Source organism: Pristiophorus japonicus, chromosome 11 (assembly GCF_044704955.1).
Source record: "Pristiophorus japonicus isolate sPriJap1 chromosome 11, sPriJap1.hap1, whole genome shotgun sequence".
NCBI lineage: Eukaryota > Metazoa > Chordata > Chondrichthyes > Pristiophoridae > Pristiophorus > Pristiophorus japonicus.
This window is the reverse complement of record NC_091987.1, coordinates 121,203,470-121,225,064: the sequence shown is the minus strand read 5'-3', so window position 1 is coordinate 121,225,064 and position 21,595 is coordinate 121,203,470. Positions and strand designations below refer to the sequence as shown.

At 47.9% G+C, this 21,595-nt stretch overlaps 1 protein-coding gene across 3 annotated transcripts in view; it reads left to right on the top strand.

The window, feature by feature from the left end:
* The window catches only part of LOC139276248 (polycomb protein SCMH1-like), a 217,533-nt gene extending 197,160 nt beyond the window's left edge, over window positions 1-20,373 (top strand). For 2 of the 3 annotated variants that reach the window (XM_070893957.1, XM_070893959.1), the window contains 4 exons: window positions 3,105-3,230; window positions 11,186-11,464; window positions 18,572-18,735; window positions 18,868-20,373. In XM_070893957.1, the coding sequence (XP_070750058.1) occupies window positions 3,105-3,230; window positions 11,186-11,464; window positions 18,572-18,735; window positions 18,868-18,993 (695 nt within the window). In that variant the 3' untranslated portion in view covers window positions 18,994-20,373. The remainder of the gene's footprint in view (window positions 1-3,104; window positions 3,231-11,185; window positions 11,465-18,571; window positions 18,736-18,867) is intronic. The other variant, XM_070893958.1, reaches the window with a different exon arrangement.
* Window positions 20,374-21,595: the final 1,222 nt, after the last annotated feature.

Sequence of the window (21,595 nt, the reverse complement as noted above, 5' to 3'; positions counted from 1 at the left end):
TCTTAGCAGACCTACACCAACACTATTGTATCAGGTGCAGGAGCATATGATAGCTGCCCAGTGAAGACTTTCCTAACAACTTTCTCTTTCTGTGCGGCATGGCTCAATTCAGCAACTGAAAAGAAAAGGGTAAAACCCTTTTGATGAAATTGCACCATGCTGGGCCCAAAATGTGACATCCTCTTTGAGTTTAGAGTAGTTTGAAGCCCCTTCATAGTCAGCAAAATAAATGTACCTGAACATGGAATAATTAACTTAAATCAACCTAAATGATGAATTTGAACAAGTGTTCATACTTCAGAATTAAAAGCAAAGTATCTCATTGGTTCCTAGGAAAGCCCCTATAGAATTCCTCTTACTATTTTAATTGCTTGGAATGGTTGGACCTCTGCAAACGTTATGAATGATAACAAAAGACAAAGAGCGAAGCAGAACTTTCCATCTTAATGACCCAGTCTGTGTAACCAAATTACAGTGAAACACCAGAACACAGCTACACATATCCTACTTTTTTTGAAACCCTCTTTAAATGCAGCATCTGTGGAGACAGAAACAGTTAATATTTCAGGTCAATGACACTTCATCAGAACTGGAAAAAGAGATGCAACAGGTTTTTAAGCAAGTGTATGGGCAGGGGGAGGGGAGGAAAGAACAAAAGGGAAAGTTTGTGATAGGATGGAAGGCAGAGACAAAAGGGATGATGTTGCAAGGCAAAAGGAGATGGTCGTGGGACAAGTTAAGAAACAAAAGATGAGTGTAAATAGGGTGTAAATGGAGATGGCAGAATCATCAACAGCTGCCATGGGAAAAAGAAAAAAAACTGAAAAAAAGAAAAAAAAATAGGGGCAGATTGAATTCAACTCGATGCTGCCCGACCTGAGTATTTCCAACATTTTCTGTGTTTTATTTCAGATTCTAGCATCTGCAGTATTTTGCTTTTGTCTGTGTAAAAGGGTTGAGGGCAACCTTTTGGTGGTCTTTCACACTAGGGTGTCCCAAAGCACTTCACAACCAACCATCATCTTTCATATGGTAGTAGCAAATCAAATGTTAATATCTAAGTCAGATATCGAGGCCAAAGCTTCCAGTGTAGCAGCGTGGATATCTTGTAGGCTGTCTGCGAATTTCCTCTGAGGGCAGTGCTCTAGGGTCAGATTAGGATGCTTTAATCTTCCATCTATGGCAGTTGATGGTTGTCCACTGTTTGCAACGAAGATTTGATCCTACAGGTTGTACTGTGGGGTCCTCTTTAAGGAATCCATTCCGTATGTCACAGTTCTTCCCAGCATTTCATCATCTGTCATCAAGGTTGAGGGGAGATTGCTGAAGGGCTTCGGCGACTGACCATAGTGGCCTTCTAGATTTGAGACGGGTTGGTGGTAAGTTGTTCAAGTTGATCTGGATTGGCATGTCTTTGCTGCTGTAGCGGTTGTATTCTTTATAGAGACTGTATATTCGCGGCGTAGGTAAAGCAATGTTTTCTAGCACGAGCAGCCATGGTGTTGTCGATAAAAGCGTGTCGGTGATAATTCTCATAGTAGAATTTAGCTGGACCAAGGATAAACAACCAATTAAGTGCTTTTTGAAATGCTGCCACTGTTGCTTTTTGTACGCAAATATGACAGCAGCCAATTTGCACCCAGCAAGGTCCTTCAAAAAGGTAGTTAGGTGAATGTTGTTTTGATCTATTTATTTGATATTGGTATAGGGATGAATCGCCAGGACATTGGGGGACCTCCCTGCTGTTCTTATAACGTGCCATGAGATCTACAGTAGAAACCACACTAGTATGTGCAATGGGGCCCAGGGGCAGCACGGGCCAGCCCACACTGCGATACATGTGTGCACTAAGTCCGTGCAGCAGAGCTGGTCTCCAGTCGTCTTGGGTAATCCTTGCCACTGGACCAAGACCTAGCTCTGTCAAGCCCGTGTGGTGGCTGGTGTGCAACGGCCACCCCACGTTAAAAAAAATTCACGCACAGGCATCTTCCACCCTTCAGGATGTAGTTCGGGTCCTTCATGTGAACGTGTCCTTTTTTTGGCCTGGAAGCAAGTCATCCTCGTTTCGAGGGACCGCCTATGATGATGATGTGCAATGTAAATGTTATAGAGTGACTTATTTTTGTTTGTAATAGGATTGATGTAACTTTGATCAGTGGAGTCATTTCCTATTATACAAGCTGGATGAAACGTACAAAAAATTTTAAAGTTGTGGTCATCATGCTTCGAAAGAAGTGTGCATTGAAAAGGATTCTGAGAAATGAACCACATTTTTTCTAGGTTTTAGATTATTGTGCTATAAGGAATCTTAAAGTTAAAACTGTTCTCATTGGAACAACGATTAATGAGTGGATCGTGATAAGTTTTCAAAACAATGGCTAGATGGAAGTGTAACACATTGTGAAAATATATGTTTGTTACTTGTCAAAAAATGACACAGAATTTACTACCCAGTAAAAATATGCCACTTACAGGCTTTGCGCTCAAATAATGCCAGTTATGAAGGGGGGCCGCAGAGGGACCATAAATAGTATTTTTGGCATATAACACTTATTCTTCCCAGTTAAACCGTGGAAGAACATTTTGAAAAGAGAGTACTTCCTCTATGCTTTTCTTCCTACTCAACAGGGGAATAATATTTTCACCTTGTGGGTACATTTTTTGAGGTTCAGATTGGAGAGTAAATTCGACAGGAGCGCACATTGGAGATTGAATAACTGGAGAATGGAGAGTGCCACACCAACCTCTATACCTGACTTTCTAATTAACACTATTACGAGGAAGGCTGTGTCAGAAGGCCAGTCTTGGAAAATTTATCTCTTAGTTGTCCATGTATGCAATAGATTTCTATTTAGTAGAGTGGATACTGGCTTAGTTAAAGCTTCCAAAAAGGAACTGGATTAATTCCTGCTTTTTCCTCAGACAGAGTAGATAATGAGATATAGTCTGGTGTGGTTCTGATTCAAAAATTAGATAATTGGTCTTTTTTTAATCCTAGATTCTTGGTTAACCAGGTGAATGGCTGAGATTTTAGTTTCCTGTTGAAAATAATGATATGACTGCTGCAATGTACTTATGACAAATGCTGCAACCCTTTCCCTCAGCCAAAGAAGAGACGTCAGATCCAGCCACACTAAACAGAGGATTAAAACGATTTGCACAGGAATCGCCATCGTACACTGCTCCCCTCTCTCCAAAACTTCCGAGAACAGAGTCTCATCCTTCAGAAGGTACTGTATAGATTATTAAAGGTGACCCATTATTTGATCCTTTAAGCATTGAATATGACTTGTAATAGTTTTAAAAGGACCAGTGTCAGCGTAAGTGCAAAAAAATGTATGTTTACCCTAGATAAATCAAAAATATTCCTCGCCCCTTTTTTCAGTACTGTGTTTTTGCTAAATATAGTAACAAAACTTCCCCTTGTGGAATCCATCATAAATTTTTGAGAGAAACACACAATCGAGTAACATGAGTCAAGGAACTTTCCTTGCAGTGTGTCCATTTCATCTGACAGGTGACACTGCGATTGATGTATTTCAGTTTTTCCCTGAATATGTAATGATTTATAAATACCCTGTACTTGACAGAGATTGCGGTGGAAAGGAGGGGGGCTGAAGTTGGTGTACAACTCCACCAATCCCATTACTTGTTATGATCTATCGTGTATGCATTGCAAAGGAATCCATTTAACTAATGTGCCATTCCTACACCTAAATTTCTCCAAAATTGATGCAGGAACTCACATTAAACCCTGTAACCGTAGCGAGGAAAGTGAAGACCTCGAATTTACATGGCGAAATGTACATATTGCTTCTTGCTATTTAATTTTAGTATTGCTAGACTGAGCCTAGTGAGAAATAGCTGTTCATGGTTGATGAACCAGAAAGCTAATGGTTTAGAAAACGAGGAGAGACTATTTAAAAATTACCTTTGTTTTCATGTTTAACTTGGGCCAATTCAGTATTTACAGGCTTGAGAGAAAATTGTCAAATAATCATGTGGTCTCTGCACATCTTGAATTTAGCCTTGAATCAGCATTCCAAACAAGAGATACTATGCATCTACTGCTGTAAATATTGAAGCTGAAATGCTGAAGTGTTTTTATATTGCATATGACTTCCTCTCGTGTGTGTGTGTGTGTGTGTGTATATAATGTGTATGTATATAAAATATTTGTTGATGCATACATCCCAAAAGTATCGCATTTATTCTGCGTTCCTTTTGGCGATACACTAGCTCTGCCTTTTGATGGTTTTCATCTTAAAAACCTCACTTGATGTAGCACAAGCTGCATATGACTTTTAGTTTCAGGGCAAAATTACCTCTTTGTATTCAGTAGAAACTTTGTTTTTTGAAAAAACTGGACGTGACATCTGAAGAGAGTTCTGTTATCGGATAAAGCAAAGGAGATTGAAATGAGTTCTAATATAAAAGCAAAGTATTGCGGATGCTGGAAATCTGAAATAAAAACAAAACGCTGGAAATACTTAGCAGATCAGGCAGCATCTGTGGAGAGAGAAACAGAGTTCACATTTCAGGTCGATGACTTTTTGTCAGAACTGGAAAAAGTTAAGAGAGATATAACCAGTTTTAAGCAAGCGCTGAGTCAGGGAAATGGGGAGTGGAGAAAAGAAGAAAAGGGAAGGTCTGTGCTAGTGTGGAAGGTAGGAGTGATTAAATGACAAAAGGGATGATTGTACAAAGCAAAAGGAGATGGTAATGGGACAAATAAAGGAACAAAACGAAGAGGTGTAAATGGGAATAGCAGAGTCACTAACAGCCGTCTGGGAAAAATGGGGGCTGAGGTTAGATGGCTTTTTTTTTGTGTTGTACTATTTTACTTGGTATCTTCTTTCAAAGGATGATTGCGACTTTGACGGTGAGCGATTTATCTTTTTAGTTAATACTTGTCAGCAAGCAGACCTGATCATGTTGAGATTGGTAATGGTTTACTGCTCTACCAAGAAAAAGACAAAGGGCTTGAGTTTCCTCTCAAATCACCTATTTACCGTCCAGAAATACAAGTTTTCTCTCAAATCGCTCATTTGCCGCCCAGATACCGCCCCAGTGGTAAATTACACAGTCTTTACCGCCAGGCGGTATTCGATACTGTCCGCCCATATATTACCGCCCAAAATGGAAGTTTCATCATTAAGATCCGTTTATCACCGGAGCTTAATACCATCCTGAAAAAGCAGGTCTTACTGGATCTTAAGTGGGTGGTATGGACACAGATCTGACAGGTTTGTTTGATATTACACCGATATTTATAGTTCTCCACAGTTTGATGTATTTTTAAATGTATTGTAGTATTTTCTAGTGCTAGGCAATAGTATAAATGGTCTAATAAAGCCTTATTTACTCCTTTAGTCTCTCTCACTCACTAGTCTCTCAACCCCTTTCCCCCTCCCCCCCCCCCAGTCTCTCCCATCCCCCTCCCCACCAAGTCGCTCTCATCCCCCTCCCCCCCAAGTCGCTCTCATCCGCCTCTCCCTCCAGTCTCTCTCATCCCCCTCCCCCCCCCCCAGTCTCTCTCATCCCCCTTCCCCCTCCCCCAGTCTCTCTCATCCCCCTCTCCCCCCCCTAGTCTCTCTCATCCCCCTCCCCCCCCTAGTCTCTCTCATCCCCCTCCCCCCCCAGTCTCTCTCATCCCTCCCCCCCCCAGTCTCTCTCATCCCTCCCCCCCCCAGTCTCTCTCATCCCCCTCCCCACCCCAGTCTCTCTCATCCCCCTCCCCACCCCCAGTCTCTCTCATCCCCCTCCCCACCCCAAGTCTCTCTCATCCCCCTCCCCCCCAGTCTCTCTCATCCCCCTCCCCCCCAGTCTCTCTCATCCCCCTCCCCCCCAGTCTCTCTCATCCCCCTCCCCCCCAGTCTCTCTCATCCCCCTCCCCCCAGTCTCTCTCATCCCCCTCCCCCCCAGTCTCTCTCATCCCCCTCCTCCCCCCAGTCTCTCTCATCCCCCTCCCCCCCAGTCTCTCTCATCCCCCTCCCCCCTAGTCTCTCTCATCCCCCTCCCCCCCAGTCTCTCTCATCCCCCTCCCCCCCCCAGTCTCTCTCATCCCCCCCCCCCCCTAGTCTCTCTCATCCCCCTCCCCCCCTCAGTCTCTCTCATCCCCCTCCCCCCACAGTCTCTCTCATCCCCCTCCCCCCTCAGTCTCTCTCATCCCCCTCCCCCCCCGTCTCTCTCATCCCCCTCCCCCCCAGTCTCTCTCATCCTCTCATCCCCCCCCCGCGCCAGTCTCTCTCATCCCCCTCCCCCCCCCCCGTCTCTCTCATCCCCCTCCCCCCAGTCTCTCTCAGCCCCCTCACCCCCTAGTCTCTCTCATCCCCCTCCCCCCAGTCTCTCTCATCCCCCTCCCCCCCCAGTCTCTCTCCTTCCCCTCCCCCCCAGTCTCTCTCCTTCCCCTCCCCCCCAGTCTCTCTCATCCCCCTCCCCCCCCCCAGTCTCTCTCATCCCCCCCCCCAGTCTCTCTCATCCCCCTCCCCCCCCAGTCTCTCTCATCCCCCTCCCCCCCAGTCTCTCTCATCCCCCTCCCCCCCCAGTCTCTCTCATCCCCCTCCCCCCCAGTCTCTCTCATCCCCCTCCCCCCCAGTCTCTCTCATCCCCCCCCCCCAGTCTCTCTCATCCCCCTCATCCCCCTCCCCCCCCAGTCCCTCTCATCCCCCTCCCCCCCAGTCCCTCTCATCCCCCTCCCCCCCAGTCCCTCTCATCCCCCTCCCCCCCAGTCCCTCTCATCCCCCTCCCCCCCAGTCCCTCTCATCCCCCTCCCCCCCAGTCCCTCTCATCCCCCTCCCCACCCCAGTCCCTCTCATCCCCCTCCTCCCCCAGTCTCTCTCTTCCCCCTCCCCCCCAGTCTCTCTCCTTCCCCTCCCCCCCAGTCTCTCTCATCCCCCTCCCCCCCCAGTCTCTCTCATCCCCCCCCCAGTCTCTCTCATCCCCCCCCAGTCTCTCTCATCCCCCTCCCCCCCCAGTCTCTCTCATCCCCCTCCCCCCCCAGTCTCTCTCATCCCCCTCCCCCCCAGTCTCTCTCATCCCCCCCCCCCCAGTCTCTCTCATCCCCCTCATCCCCCTCCCCCCCAGTCCCTCTCATCCCCCTCCCCCCCAGTCCCTCTCATCCCCCTCCCCCCCAGTCCCTCTCATCCCCCTCCCCCCCAGTCCCTCTCATCCCCCTCCCCACCCCAGTCCCTCTCATCCCCCTCCCCACCCCAGTCCCTCTCATCCCCTCCTCCCCCAGTCTCTCTCATCCCCCTCCCCCCCCAGTCTCTCTCTTCCCCCCTCCCCCCCAGTCTCTCTCATCCCCCTCCCCCCCCCAGTCTCTCTCATCCTCATCCCCCCTCCCCCCCCAGTCTCTCTCATCCCCCTCCCCCCCCCCAGTCTCTCTCATCCTCATCCCCCTCCCCGCCCAGTCTCTCTCATCCCCTCCCCGCCCAGTCTCTCTCATCCCCCTCCCCGCCCAGTCTCTCTCATCCCCCTCCCCGCCCAGTCTCTCTCATCCCCCTCCCCGCCCAGTCTCTCTCATCCCCTGCCCAGTCTCTCTCATCCCCCTGCCCAGTCTCTCTCATCCCCCTGCCCAGTCTCTCTCATCCCCCTGCCCAGTCTCTCTCATCCCCCTCCCCGCCCAGTCTCTCTCATCCCCCTCCCCGCCCAGTCTCTCTCATCCCCCTCCCTGCCCAGTCTCTCTCATCCCCCTCCCTGCCCAGTCTCTCTCATCCCCCTCCCCGCCCAGTCGCTCTCATCCCCCTCCCCGCCCAGTCTCTCTCATCCCCCTCCCCGCCCAGTCTCTCTCATCCCCCTCCCCGCCCAGTCTCTCTCATCCCCCTCCCCGCCCAGTCTCTCTCATCCCCCTCCCCGCCCAGTCTCTCTCATCCCCCTCCCCGCCCAGTCTCTCTCATCCCCCTCCCCGCCCAGTCTCTCTCATCCCCCTCCCCGCCCAGTCTCTCTCATCCCCCTCCCCGCCCAGTCTCTCTCATCCCCCTCCCCGCCCAGTCTCTCTCATCCCCCTCCCCGCCCAGTCTCTCTCATCCCCCTCCCCGCCCAGTCTCTCACATCCCCCTCCCCGCCCAGTCTCTCTCATCCCCCTCCCCGCCCAGTCTCTCTCATCCCCCTCCCCGCCCAGTCTCTCTCATCCCCCTCCCCGCCCAGTCTCTCTCATCCCCCTCCCCGCCCAGTCTCTCTCATCCCCCTCCCCGCCCAGTCTCTCTCATCCCCCTGCCCAGTCTCTCTCATCCCCCTGCCCAGTCTCTCTCATCCCTCTGCCCAGTCTCTCTCATCCCCCTGCCCAGTCTCTCTCATCCCCCTGCCCAGTCTCTCTCATCCCCCTGCCCAGTCTCTCTCATCCCCCTGCCCAGTCTCTCTCATCCTCCTGCCCAGTCTCTCTCATCCCCCTGCCCAGTCTCTCTCATCCCCCTGCCCAGTCTCTCTCATCCCCTGCCCAGTCTCTCTCATCCCCCTGCCCAGTCTCTCTCATCCCCCTGCCCAGTCTCTCTCATCCCCCTGCCCAGTCTCTCTCATCCCCCTGCCCAGTCTCTCTCATCCCCCTGCCCAGTCTCTCTCATCCCCCTGCCCAGTCTCTCTCATCCCCCTGCCCAGTCTCTCTCATCCCCCTGCCCAGTCTCTCTCATCCCCCTGCCCAGTCTCTCTCATCCCCCTGCCCAGTCTCTCTCATCCCCCTGCCCAGTCTCTCTCATCCCCCTGCCCAGTCTCTCTCATCCCCCTGCCCAGTCTCTCTCATCCCCCTGCCCAGTCTCTCTCATCCCCCTGCCCAGTCTCTCTCATCCCCCTGCCCAGTCTCTCTCATCCCCCTGCCCAGTCTCTCTCATCCCCCTGCCCAGTCTCTCTCATCCCCCTGCCCAGTCTCTCTCATCCCCCTGCCCAGTCTCTCTCATCCCCCTGCCCAGTCTCTCTCATCCCCCTGCCCAGTCTCTCTCATCCCCCTGCCCAGTCTCTCTCATCCCCCTGCCCAGTCTCTCTCATCCCCCTGCCCAGTCTCTCTCATCCCCCTGCCCAGTCTCTCTCATCCCCCTGCCCAGTCTCTCTCATCCCCCTGCCCAGTCTCTCTCATCCCCCTGCCCAGTCTCTCTCATCCCCCTGCCCAGTCTCTCTCATCCCCCTGCCCAGTCTCTCTCATCCCCCTGCCCAGTCTCTCTCATCCCCCTGCCCAGTCTCTCTCATCCCCCTGCCCAGTCTCTCTCATCCCCCTGCCCAGTCTCTCTCATCCCCCTGCCCAGTCTCTCTCATCCCCCTGCCCAGTCTCTCTCATCCCCCTGCCCAGTCTCTCATCCCCCTGCCCAGTCTCTCTCATCCCCCTGCCCAGTCTCTCTCATCCCCCTGCCCACCCAGTCTCTCTCATCCCCCTGCCCAGTCTCTCTCATCCCCCTGCCCAGTCTCTCTCATCCCCCTGCCCAGTCTCTCTCATCCCCCTGCCCAGTCTCTGTCATCCCCCTGCCCAGTCTCTCTCATCCCCCTCCCCCCCCAGTCTCTCTCATCCCCCTCCCCCCCCAGTCTCTCTCATCCCCCTCCCCCCCCAGTCTCTCTCATCCCCCTCCCCCCCCAGTCTCTCTCATCCCCCTCCCCCCCCAGTCTCTCTCATCCCCCTCCCCCCCCAGTCTCTCTCATCCCCCTCCCCCCCCAGTCTCTCTCATCCCCCTCCCCCCCCAGTCTCTCTCATCCCCCTCCCCCCCCAGTCTCTCTCATCCCCCTCCCCCCCCAGTCTCTCTCATCCCCCTGCCCAGTCTCTCTCATCCCCCTCCCCCCCCAGTCTCTCTCATCCCCCTCCCCCCCCCAGTCTCTCTCATCCCCCTGCCCAGTCTCTCTCATCCCCCTGCCCAGTCTCTCTCATCCCCCTGCCCAGTCTCTCTCATCCCCCTGCCCAGTCTCTCTCATCCCCCTGCCCAGTCTCTCTCATCCCCCTGCCCAGTCTCTCTCATCCCCCTGCCCAGTCTCTCTCATCCCCCTGCCCAGTCTCTCTCATCCCCCTGCCCAGTCTCTCTCATCCCCCTGCCCAGTCTCTCTCATCCCCCTGCCCAGTCTCTCTCATCCCCCTGCCCAGTCTCTCTCATCCCCCTGCCCAGTCTCTCTCATCCCCCTGCCCAGTCTCTCTCATCCCCCTGCCCAGTCTCTCTCATCCCCCTGCCCAGTCTCTCTCATCCCCCTGCCCAGTCTCTCTCATCCCCCTCCCCCCCCAGTCTCTCTCATCCCCCTCCCCCCCCAGTCTCTCTCATCCCCCTCCCCCCCCAGTCTCTCTCATCCCCCTCCCCCCCCAGTCTCTCTCATCCCCCTCCCCCCCCAGTCTCTCTCATCCCCCTCCCCCCCCAGTCTCTCTCATCCCCCTCCCCCCCCAGTCTCTCTCATCCCCCTCCCCCCCCAGTCTCTCTCATCCCCCTCCCCCCCCAGTCTCTCTCATCCCCCTCCCCCCCCAGTCTCTCTCATCCCCCTCCCCCCCCAGTCTCTCTCATCCCCCTCCCCCCCCAGTCTCTCTCATCCCCCTCCCCCCCCAGTCTCTCTCATCCCCCTCCCCCCCCAGTCTCTCTCATCCCCCTCCCCCCCCAGTCTCTCTCATCCCCCTCCCCCCCCAGTCTCTCTCATCCCCCTCCCCCCCCCAGTCTCTCTCATCCCCCTGCCCAGTCTCTCTCATCCCCCTCCCCCCCCAGTCTCTCTCATCCCCCTCCCCCCCCAGTCTCTCTCATCTCCCTCCCCCCCCAGTCTCTCTCATCTCCCTCCCCCCCAGTCTCTCTCATCTCCCTTCCCCCCCCCCAGTCTCTCTCATCTCCCTTCCCCCCCCCCCCCAGTCTATCTCTATCCCTCTCACCCCCCCCCCACAACCCCACAGTGATCTCTCCCCCCACCCCACAGCGATCTCTCCCCCACCCCACCCCACAGCAATCTCTTCTCCCTCCCCCCCCCCCCCCCCAGCCCCACAGCGATCTTTCTCCCCCACCCACGCCCCACAGTGATCTCACTCTCTTTCCCTCTCTTTCCCCCCCCCCCCCCCCCCCCCAAACCCACAGTGATCTCAGGCTGGCCTGGCCTCTTACACACATGTACAGTATGTGTTCCTTGTGAGAAATTGTGATTTAAAAGAACCAAGTGCTGATCTATAAATCAGGATAGTTTCATATGAAATAATTTTAACTGAAGGTTGTTTTTCAGAGATTGATTTTTTTTTCATTTATATCTTCAGCAGAAACATTGCCTGCAGAAGAGAATATTACACCAAAGGAACATAAATATTCAGAATCCTTAGATTCTGCCCTGAATTCTGTTAAACCACCTAGCCCCCCTCAACGAAATTCGAGTGAATATCGTAACTCAGGAAATAAATTTGCTTTCAGAAGTTCTGTTGTACCTTCAGGCTCTACCTCAAACTCTGCACCCACTTTGCGACGGCAAACTTCAAACTTGGCAGCAAATAATGGTTACTATGATGTCAACAGAACCCGTATGCAAAGGAGAATAGAAGGTAGGTAATTATATACTGCAGCATGCATTTTCATAGCAGCATATTTGTTGTTTATTGTATGAGCACATTCTTCGTGATAAGACTTAAATAGGTGCTTGAAGGAAAGGGAAATAAAAAGATATGATTGGGCCAAGCAGCCTGTTTCCATGTTGTAATTTATGTAAGGTCATTGTTTTCCTAAATTGCCTGGTGAAATATTTTAGTTTCTTCTGCAGACTGAGAAATTACACAATTGAGGTTAATACACACAAGACAGTAGCATTTTAGAAGAATTGGCACTCCACAGCACAGTTGTATTGCTTGGCACTAATCTGAGAACCTTAACAGCTGTTCGATGGAGCTGTAAATTGCCGAACATTACATAACTACAAATGGTAGGGAGGAAGAAAATGAACTTTAATCTTTTATGGTTAACCAGAAGTTAGTCCTTAAAAATTACCTAAATAGTAAATAATTCTTGTACGTGTAACTGTAGTTGCTTATCGCATCAAAACTGTCTCAAAGCATTTCACACAGTGGAGTACAGCGACTGTTGCTGTGCAGGCATTTACAACAGGAAGCAAGGTCCAATTCATAGCTATATAAATGGAAACTCTCAGACTATGCCCAGAGGCAAGAAAAGACCCTGCAAAGCACTCATTAACAAAAAATACAAAACATTGGGGCAAAAATTGCCCTTTTTTATAGGCGCTAATGGGGCACAACAAGGTTATCGCCCAGGGGAAGGATATTGCCTCCGGAGGTTTGGGGGGGCGTTGTCGTTAGCACCGCGATTTGCGCCCCGGGCTGGCGCATGCACGCGATGTACCCTACAGGGAACATTGTCCCAAGGGCGGCGAGGATGGTGCCGGTGGATATCACACTCTGAGGCCGTTTACGCCGTGGGCCTCCATATTTTTCTGTCTGCTGACTCTTCTGTCGGCCCGACAATGACGGCCCTCGCCTCATCCGGGCCACCGTCTTGTAGCGTATGGGTGCTGGGCTGTTGGCCTGGTCGAGGGCGTCCCTGGTGGCCCAGTGGCAGCCGCTAAAGGGACTGCAGAGCATGCGCGGCCCTTCTCTTTAATAGAAGGGATGGGGTGTTCTGCCGCGTCAGCGCTACACGGAGCATTCGCGTAGCGCTGACATTGCCGATGGTGTGCTGGGCTCTCGTGAGTGCCCCTCCACGGACACGGAGCACCTCCGATAGCGCTCTGCCTCAGTTGAAGGGCGTAATTCCGCGCCAGGTGATAAATGTCCCGGCCCCGCAAGGTTACCAGCTCCAAACGGGGCGCGGGACAAATTTGCCCCTCTTATCTCTTAATTCCAGCAATGTCCTTCTCTCATTTCAGAAGTGCAGCAAAAGACTCATCCAACTGATGAGCTATTTGGGGAGAAAACTTAAACAAACTAGTCATTATAATTGTAGAAAATCCTTTTACAAAGAATATGAAACATTTCCTTTTTAGTCACGTTCTCTCTTCCATGCTCCATTGGATTCATCAGTTAGAATGAAAAGCTAGCGAAAGTTACAACCTGTGTAAGTTGGAGAGAAAGCTAAAAGGCTGTGCTTAACGTTCCTACTTGTGTCATACAGAATAAAGCATTTAACTATTGAGCTTATTTAATAGTGAGTAATACTGAATCAAGTGTGGACCGATGGCATTGTCACCTGGCACATGTTGACCATAATTTTTTACTCATCTATACAAGAGGCAGCCATAGCAAAAAGATCCCCCAATCCAGTTGGGGATTAGTTGATTTGAAGATAGATATGCTTCTGCAGTGTAAGGTGTAACCATCTCGGGACCGAAATTGGTCGAACTGATGGTCCGCCTGTTTTTCAGCGGTCCGCGGTGCGGGGCATCGTTTTTTTACCACCCGGTACCACTAGGGCAGGATTTTTATCAAGTTTTCTCGGCGGTAAGCCAAGCGGCGTGCAGCCGGCAGTGTGTGGCAGAGAGGCCTTTTCACTCGGGAATTTTTGGCTCCCGAGTTGTGCGCATGCTGCTGTGAAGCTCCGCCCCCTGAGAGGCACCGACGAGAGGCCAGAGACTGTTTGGAGTTCCTAATAAGTAGATATGAGTTTAACCTTAAGTGCATTGCTCTTCATGTAGTTCTCCAAATTATTACTTATTTTAATAGTGAATGTACTTTCAATGCGTAGAGGACAGCATGTTGGTGTCTGATCCCGTGCTGAATAACGTAGCGTCCGTAGTTGGTACTTTTAATTGCGTGTCCATTATTTGTATATCTCCCATTCATCAGACAATCCTCTGAAAGGTCAGAGGTACAGTGCATCAATGTTTCTCTCCTACTTATGACATTGTGAGGCGGCCTGAGATCACTGTGTGGAGGGGGGAGATCAGTGCGGGGGGAGGGGGCAGAGACCATTTTTATTAACGTTAAAGATGACCTGTCAGCTCTGTCTACATACCGCCCACTGAAGATTGACTTAAAATCACCTTTTCCAGCACGGTCTGCCGCGTCAGTGGTAAGTAACGAATTTTGTATTTTTGAGCAGTATGGTGGTGGTCTGCATGGGCGGGCGGTATGCATATCGCCCGGTGGTATGTCACTGATGAATTTTCCGCCGGCGGTATGTAGGTGTTTTTTGATGAATTTTGTAATTTGGGCGGTATGTCGGTGGTACGCGAACAATATACGGCAGTATGGCGACCAGTTTCGGCCCCTTGGAATGTTCATCCAAAATGAAACAGATGGCCAAGCTGTTTGAAATCTACATATCAAAAATATAGGCTCGGATTGTGCAATCAGCAGTGAAGGGCCAGCGCTTGCCGCTGACCTCAAAGAAAGCTGCCCACAGAGATTTAGCGCGCTCTGTGACATTGAGTTCCCCTTTTCCATTGTCAACTTCAATTTGCCGTGGTGTCCAAGAAAAGTGAAGTCATGAAGCAGGCTGAGAAACCAATCAGATTGAAGGAATCTCTCAGACAGGAAACAAAAAGCATTGATTATCATTCACTTTTTATCAATTTACAGAGAGCAAAATAAAGATTCGGACATATATGGGATTACGGTAGAAGCAGAAATATAAACTTTATAAAATAATTTTTATTTTAAAAATCTAAAATGGAATGGAAGGAACGGCGCACTACACTTATAAAAATTAATTTTTCAGGGCCAGGGCAGTTGTTTGGTAATTATGACTTAGAATGCCTTTGAAAACTGAGTTGCACCTCATTCAACAAGGCTTAATTTTTTTAATGGTTTTTACAGCGAGAATTGTGTAAAAGGTTGAAGTCCATGTCAAATCACTGATTCTGTGTTGATTGCATCTGCAAAGACTGCTACAGCGCATCTTTTGGAGATGCAGGGCATCACTGACGGGAGCTTCTGGATTTCTGCGTTTAACTGCACATGTACATTAGCGTCCTCGTCCAGGCCAAGCACTGACCACACTTGATCAGCTCCGCTGGGCAGGCCAAATTGTTCGCATGCCTGACACAAGACTGCCAAAGCAAGCGCTCTACTCTGAACTCCTTCATGGCAACCGAGCCAAAGGTGGTCAAGTGTTACAAGGACACCCTCAAAGCCTCCCTGATAAAGTGCAACATCCCCACTGACACCTGGGAGTCCCTGGCCAAAGACCGCCATAAGTGGAGAAAGTGCATCCGGGAGGGCGCTGAGCACCTCGAGTCTCATCGCCGAGAGCATGCACAAAACAAGCTCAGGCAGCGGAAAGAGCATGCGGCAAACCAGTCTCACCCAACCCTTCCCTCAACGACTATCTGTCCCACCTGAGACAGAGTCTGTGGTTCTCGTATTGGACTGTTCAGCCACCTAAGAACTATTTTAAGAGTGGAAGCAAGTCTTGCTCGATTCCGAGGGACTGCCTATGATGATGACGGAAGCCAGAGGTTTCTGTCAGTTTTACGCAGCAATGATGACGAACACCAACAGTTTTGCTATCATTACAATTGCAAATTCCAGCCATTACATTTGAGAAATGTTTTTAAACTTCAATGTTATATAGGTTATGCTCCAGCTCTGCTTCGGCTTCAGGCACAAGGTAAAAGAGTACCTTAAAAACTTATGGGCAGGACTAGGCCATTCAGCCTCTCGAGCGATTTAATTAGATCATGGCTGGTCTGTACCTCAACTGCATTTACCTGCATTGGATGCATATCCCTTGATATCCTTACCTAATAAAAATCTGTCATTCTCAGTCTTGAAAATTTCAATTGATACCCAATATCCACAGCTTTTTGGAGAAGTGTGTTCCAATTTTCTGCTACCTTTTGCATGAGATAGTGCTTCCTGATTTCACTCCTTAATGGCCAGCTCCAATTTTAAAATTGGGCCCCCTTGTCTGGAATTCCTCCACCAGAGGAAATTGTTTCTCTGTATCTACCTTATCGAATCCTTTTATCACTTTAAACACCTCAGTTAGATCACCCGCAATCTTCTAAACTCAAGGGAATACAACTCCATTTTATGCAATCTGTCCTCATAATTTAAACCTTGCAGCCCCAGTATCGTTCTAGTGAATCTGCACTGCATGCTCGCCACGGCTAATGTATCTTTCCTGCAGTTCGGTGCCCAAAATTGAACGCAGTACTCCAGTTTGGGTACGACAAGCTCTGTATAACTGAAATTTATCTTCCTCACACTTGTATTCTCACCCTATCAAGATAAAAGCTAACATTTCATTAGCTTTTTGATTTATTTTATACCTGGGCATTAGCTTTTAGTGATTTGTGTGCATGGACAACCACATCCCTGTGCTCCTTCACAGCTCCAAGTCTTTCACCATTAAGAACATATTCTGATTTCTCTTTCTCATGTGGAAGACCTCACACTTCTCCCCGCCCCCCCCCCCCGCCCCACATTGAACTCCATCTCCCATAGTTTTGCGAAAATGGATACAAAATAATCTCAACAAGTCTACCATTACCTTGTAGTTTTGCCAACATGTCTTTCTCAATCTTTTTTTAACCAATCACTTGCTTAATACATTAAAACTTTTGCAGTTAGCTCTGATATCACTTGCAAGTTTTTGTTTTCTTTTTGCACCTCAATACTTTCTGCTTTTTATAGCCCTCCTAGTCCACCGGTTTAGCATTCCAAGAGGGAAGTGGAGTGCTATATCAAGCACTACCACTTCCCTTGGAGCGCTAAACGGAGCAGAGGGGGGCAGTAGTGGCAGAGCGCTGCACAATGTTCCGTGCAGCGCTGCAGGTTTCACAGACTCCTTCCCTCCCTTAAAGGGAAGGGCCAATGCTGCAGGCATTCAAGGCTAAGGCTGGGAATGGTCGTCGACTGCGTCCGTGATACGCGAAGAGCAGACCCAAGCACTGAGTGCAGTGCTGATCAATCGCAGCCTGGGGAAAAAATGAAAACACAGCACAATGAGGACATTATTAAATTTTGTCCTACCTGACCACCTTTGCCTTTAACTACCGCTCCCCAAGCGGCCGGCCGAAGTCACAATGCCTCCTGCAGCTGCCGTTGTTGACGACCGGCGATGCTGCAGGGGGCGGATGTGAACTTTACATCCGGGGCGCTGCGCACCAGATGACGTCACGATCTCCAGGGCGCAGGAGATCGAGGCGGTCAGTTTTAGCGCCAGTGCTAACCTGACATGGAAGTTCGTGGGCATCGGTAAGCCGTTAGCACCCCGTTCTCCTCCCCCCCCCCCCTTCCCCTTCAATCAGATGGTCACAGTTTGCAAGATGTTCCCTTACTATCAGATTATTATTGAATTCTGGTTCTACTTATCACTAAATCTAGTATGGCCTGATCATTTTCCGTTCTAAAACATATTATTTCAGAAAACTGCCCAGAACACATTCTAGAAATTCATTGCCTTTACTACTTGAGCTGTTCTGCTTCTCCCAGCCTATGAAAATTAAAATCTCCAATTATAACCATTTTGTTTCTGCTGATCTCCATTTTTATTCATTCCCTACCCGCCCCAATCACATCACTACCATCAGTAGGTATGCAGACAAATCCTACTAGAGTCTTGTATCCTTTGCTGTTTGTTAAGTCTGACCATACTGCCCTATCACCCTTCCTGAAATATCTTCTTTCTACTACGGTAGTTGTCTTTTATCAATATTGCTATCCCCCTCCCTCCTTTCTCAATTTCCCAGTCCTTTTGAAAGATCCTATAGCCTGGAAAATTTAACTCCCAATCATGCCCTGCTTGTAGCCACATCTCTGTAATGGCTACTGCATCATACCATTCATGCTGAATTTGTGCTTTTAATTCACTTGTTTTGTTTTTTATGCGACGTGTACGTGTACAGAACTTTTATTTGGGTACACAAATGCATGTAGCATAGCGATTGATTATCCTGATCAAATAGACAAAAAGAAGCATACCACGAGTTGCTTCATGAAGAATGTGTTTGGAGAAAATTATGGTCATGTTCCTAGAAAACTGAAATGATGTAGATAGCTTGTATTTGTCACTGTTCCTGGGCTTTATTTTAGGTGCTCAATACTTTATTTCCTGAAATATTAATTTAATATTCCAAGGAAGACTTTCAAATTATTGTATGCGCAGCCACAATCAGAATTTTAGTTCAACTTCATAATTTTTAATCTCGCAGCCATTCAATATTTGGGATGATTTCATACATTACCTTGTTCCAATATTGTAAAATTATGAAGTGGATGTACTTTGGATTCCAACTTTTTTTTTACCAACACCATGAAATTACATGAGCAATGATGACTTCCATTCTAGGTTCAGTGCTGACTTGCAGGAAATTTCTTTAAGTGATAGAGTATTAGATTCAAAATTTTCATTTCACAAAGTTAAAGTACTGGAAGGACAGCATATTTCTGAAAATATTTAATTAAAGTGATTGAATACTAAACTGACTCTTGGGTCATCACGCTTCATTTTGAGGTGAGGTGGTGATCCAAAAATCAGTAGAAAATGGGCAATTACTGCAGTTATATTGAGCACATCAAAAATGAAATGATTATGGAAGTTGAAATTAAATTTTACATATTAGTTGTCTTCATATAAAGGGTCACAAAATCATCAACCGTCGAGTATTTTTTTATATCCAAAGTCCAGCTGAATTGAATGTTGTACATGGTAAAACTATATGGTTAGACTTGTATTCATGTTAACCTTTTTTGGTGTAGCTGCAAGTTCTACGACTGGACCTGACCTTCATTCGACAGAACGAGAGTCCCCAAGAACAAGTAGCAAAGATCCTTCCACTTGGTCTATTGAAGAAGTCATGAAGTTTGTTCGGGAAGCAGATCCCCAGGCTTTGGCACCACATGCAGATCTCTTCAGAAAACATGTAAGTATATTTCAGAGCAATCTGGAATACTTTTTGAAGTACAGATGTTTAAGTCAGCATTACATCTGGGGTAAAATTTGTGTTGTCTTAATATGTTTTAATGCTTAACATGTGTATTATGGAACTTTGCAGGAAATTGATGGGAAGGCATTACTCTTACTGCGAAGTGACATGATAATGAAATACATGGGGCTGAAGTTGGGCCCAGCTTTGAAGCTTTGTTATCACATTGAGAGATTGAAGCATGGAAAATACTAACAGAAGATAAATTTTCTCTTTCATCAGCCTGATGGAAATTTTGGTCCTGAAAGCCACGGAAATCCTCTTTGTTATGTGAAATAATTTTAAGATTTCTCTTAAAGAGGAGTGGCTGTGTTACTGTTTAATATGACTTTTAAACCAAGAAAAATGTAGTTTCATCCTGCAATGTACTATTTGAAATGGGTCCTTGTTTTAATCAGTGTCAAAGGATGTTTGTGTAAGTTTCATTGTTGTTTTTGTATTTTAAACAACAAGGGTGCAGAAATGCTGAATATTATGCATTTATGGTGTTTCTGTACATGCTTTTGTAATTCTTTTGACACAATTGGCTCTGCTGTTGGACATATAGGTTACATACCTTTCATTTTTATCTTTCTGGTGTTAAAATGCAGTAGTGTTATAGTGTTACATTTGCAGGTTTCTGTTAATCCATAACTGCTTTTAGTCTCCTGGTACCAAAATAGCTAAAATCCAAAGGATATCTGCATCAGGATTTTACTGTACTAAAATGTTTATGCAAAGCTTCTAGATTACTAGAAGGATTTTTGAGTGATCAGGTATTCTTGCCTCAGCAGCAAACCCTGTGACTATTCTTACCTGGCTCTTCCTATGCTCCAGTGGAGCAATCAATCTTGTACCATATGATTTTTGTCATATGATCAACCAGGCTAATGCTGTCGCCCTTGAAGGGGTCAGGCAGTGGTTTACACTGTTATGCAGTAATTGAAAACTAGACCAGCACAATGTTTTGGCAGGTTACTCTTAAAGACCTTTACTGTTTGTACATTTATACTATGTTCTTATCCTCAATTTTCATAATTTTTTTGTAATTTGTTGACTGATATATAGTCAACCAGCCATGTTTTATACACTGAGTCCTAACATACTGATAGTAAGCGGTTTTACTATCTGTGCCTGTGAAGAAAAATTAAATCAGGGACAAGAATGTAAAATTTCCTAGCCAGTAACAGTTTGAATGTATTTCATAATGAGTATGTTAATCGGAAGAAATGACTATTTTACATAAGTATGTAGTCTGTGAAAATAGAGATTTTTATTTTGTTGCTGGTTGCCTTTTTATACAAGGTAAATCCCTTTCAGTAAGAAAACAAAAAATATTTTTTGCACAGGTAATGTTATACTTATGGAAAAAATGCTTTATGCATAATGGTTAATAAACATTTTGTAGTTATATAAACTTGTGTATGATACTTCGAGTGTAGTCATGTTATAATTTAAATACCATAGTCTCATCAGTGTTTATGAACAGTCCCATTCTTGGTTTATAACTGCACATTTCTCCATTGCAGCTCTAATATAATGAGCAATAGTCAAAGCACTGTACATAATACAGCAACTTGGCAAGAAATAAATGATTTTGGTCTGTTTTCGGTCTTGTGTTTTACTATTTTTGACAATTAGCAGTTCTGACAAGTAGTATGGCTTGAGTACCATGCTGAGTGCGACAGATTAAGGACAAATCTCGCTGCCCGAAACTAGACATCTATGAAGTACACCGAGGAATCAGCAGCTGCAGAATTGTATACCACTACAATCTGTAACCTTGTGGCCTAGCATATATATCATTCCCTGGTCACCATCAAGCTCTGAGACCAACCTTGCTTCCATGGGAAATATAGAGGAATATGCCAGCAGCTCCATGAGACATACCTTAGAATGAGATATCAACCTATTGAAGCTACAAATAGGGCTACCCGTATGCTGAATCAGTGCGGAGCTAGATTTGGTCGACTAGGGTCGAACTCGAGATTTGCCCGAGTTGACAGAAAGGTGACCCAAGTTGGCAACTGGGGAATGCCAACTTCCCTGGTCCAAAAGTCAAGCCAGGAACTGCACAGACTTGCAGGCTGAAGGTGGGTGATTAAGGTTCCTAGGAGCTAAATGGAGGTGGTCCTCCAAAGCCATGTTGGCCGATCTCAAAATAAGGGACTCCGTCACTGTGCTAAACACCCATAGCACCAAGCTAATAGAGAGCATTAAATGGTTCCACAATCAACTGAGTAGAGAAAAACTCTGTAGACCTACCACCTCCAGTCGAGGATGGAGGTGGACAATGAAGCAAATCATGGAGACTCCATACATATCTCCATTGTTGGACTCCAACACACATCAGTGCAAGAGACGAGGAAGAAGTGCTTCCAAGCATCTTCAGCTAAAAGTGCAGAGTGGGTCATCCCACTTGGCCTCCTCTGAAGGTTTCTAACATCATAGACGTCAGTGTCCAGCAAATTTAGTGCATGTGACAAAGCAGCAGCTGAGAGCACTGGACACAGCAAAAGCTTTGAGCTCTGGTAACATTCTCATTGTGGCACTGAAGATGTGCACAGAAGTAATAAAATCACACAGCACATCGAGCTTGTGCCAGCGAAAAAAAAGTGCTGATTGTAATGCAGCTATGACAGTACCAAACAATGTGTAATCCAGTTATGTCCTGTCATGTATTCAACCAGCATTGTAACCCATGTATAATCTGACCTAAGTTGTACACTGTGAGAACAATGACCACTATGTGGGAGACACTCCTAATTTGGGCCTTCAGGTACAAAAGGGGAAGCTCCACCCACCTTCATCACTTCGA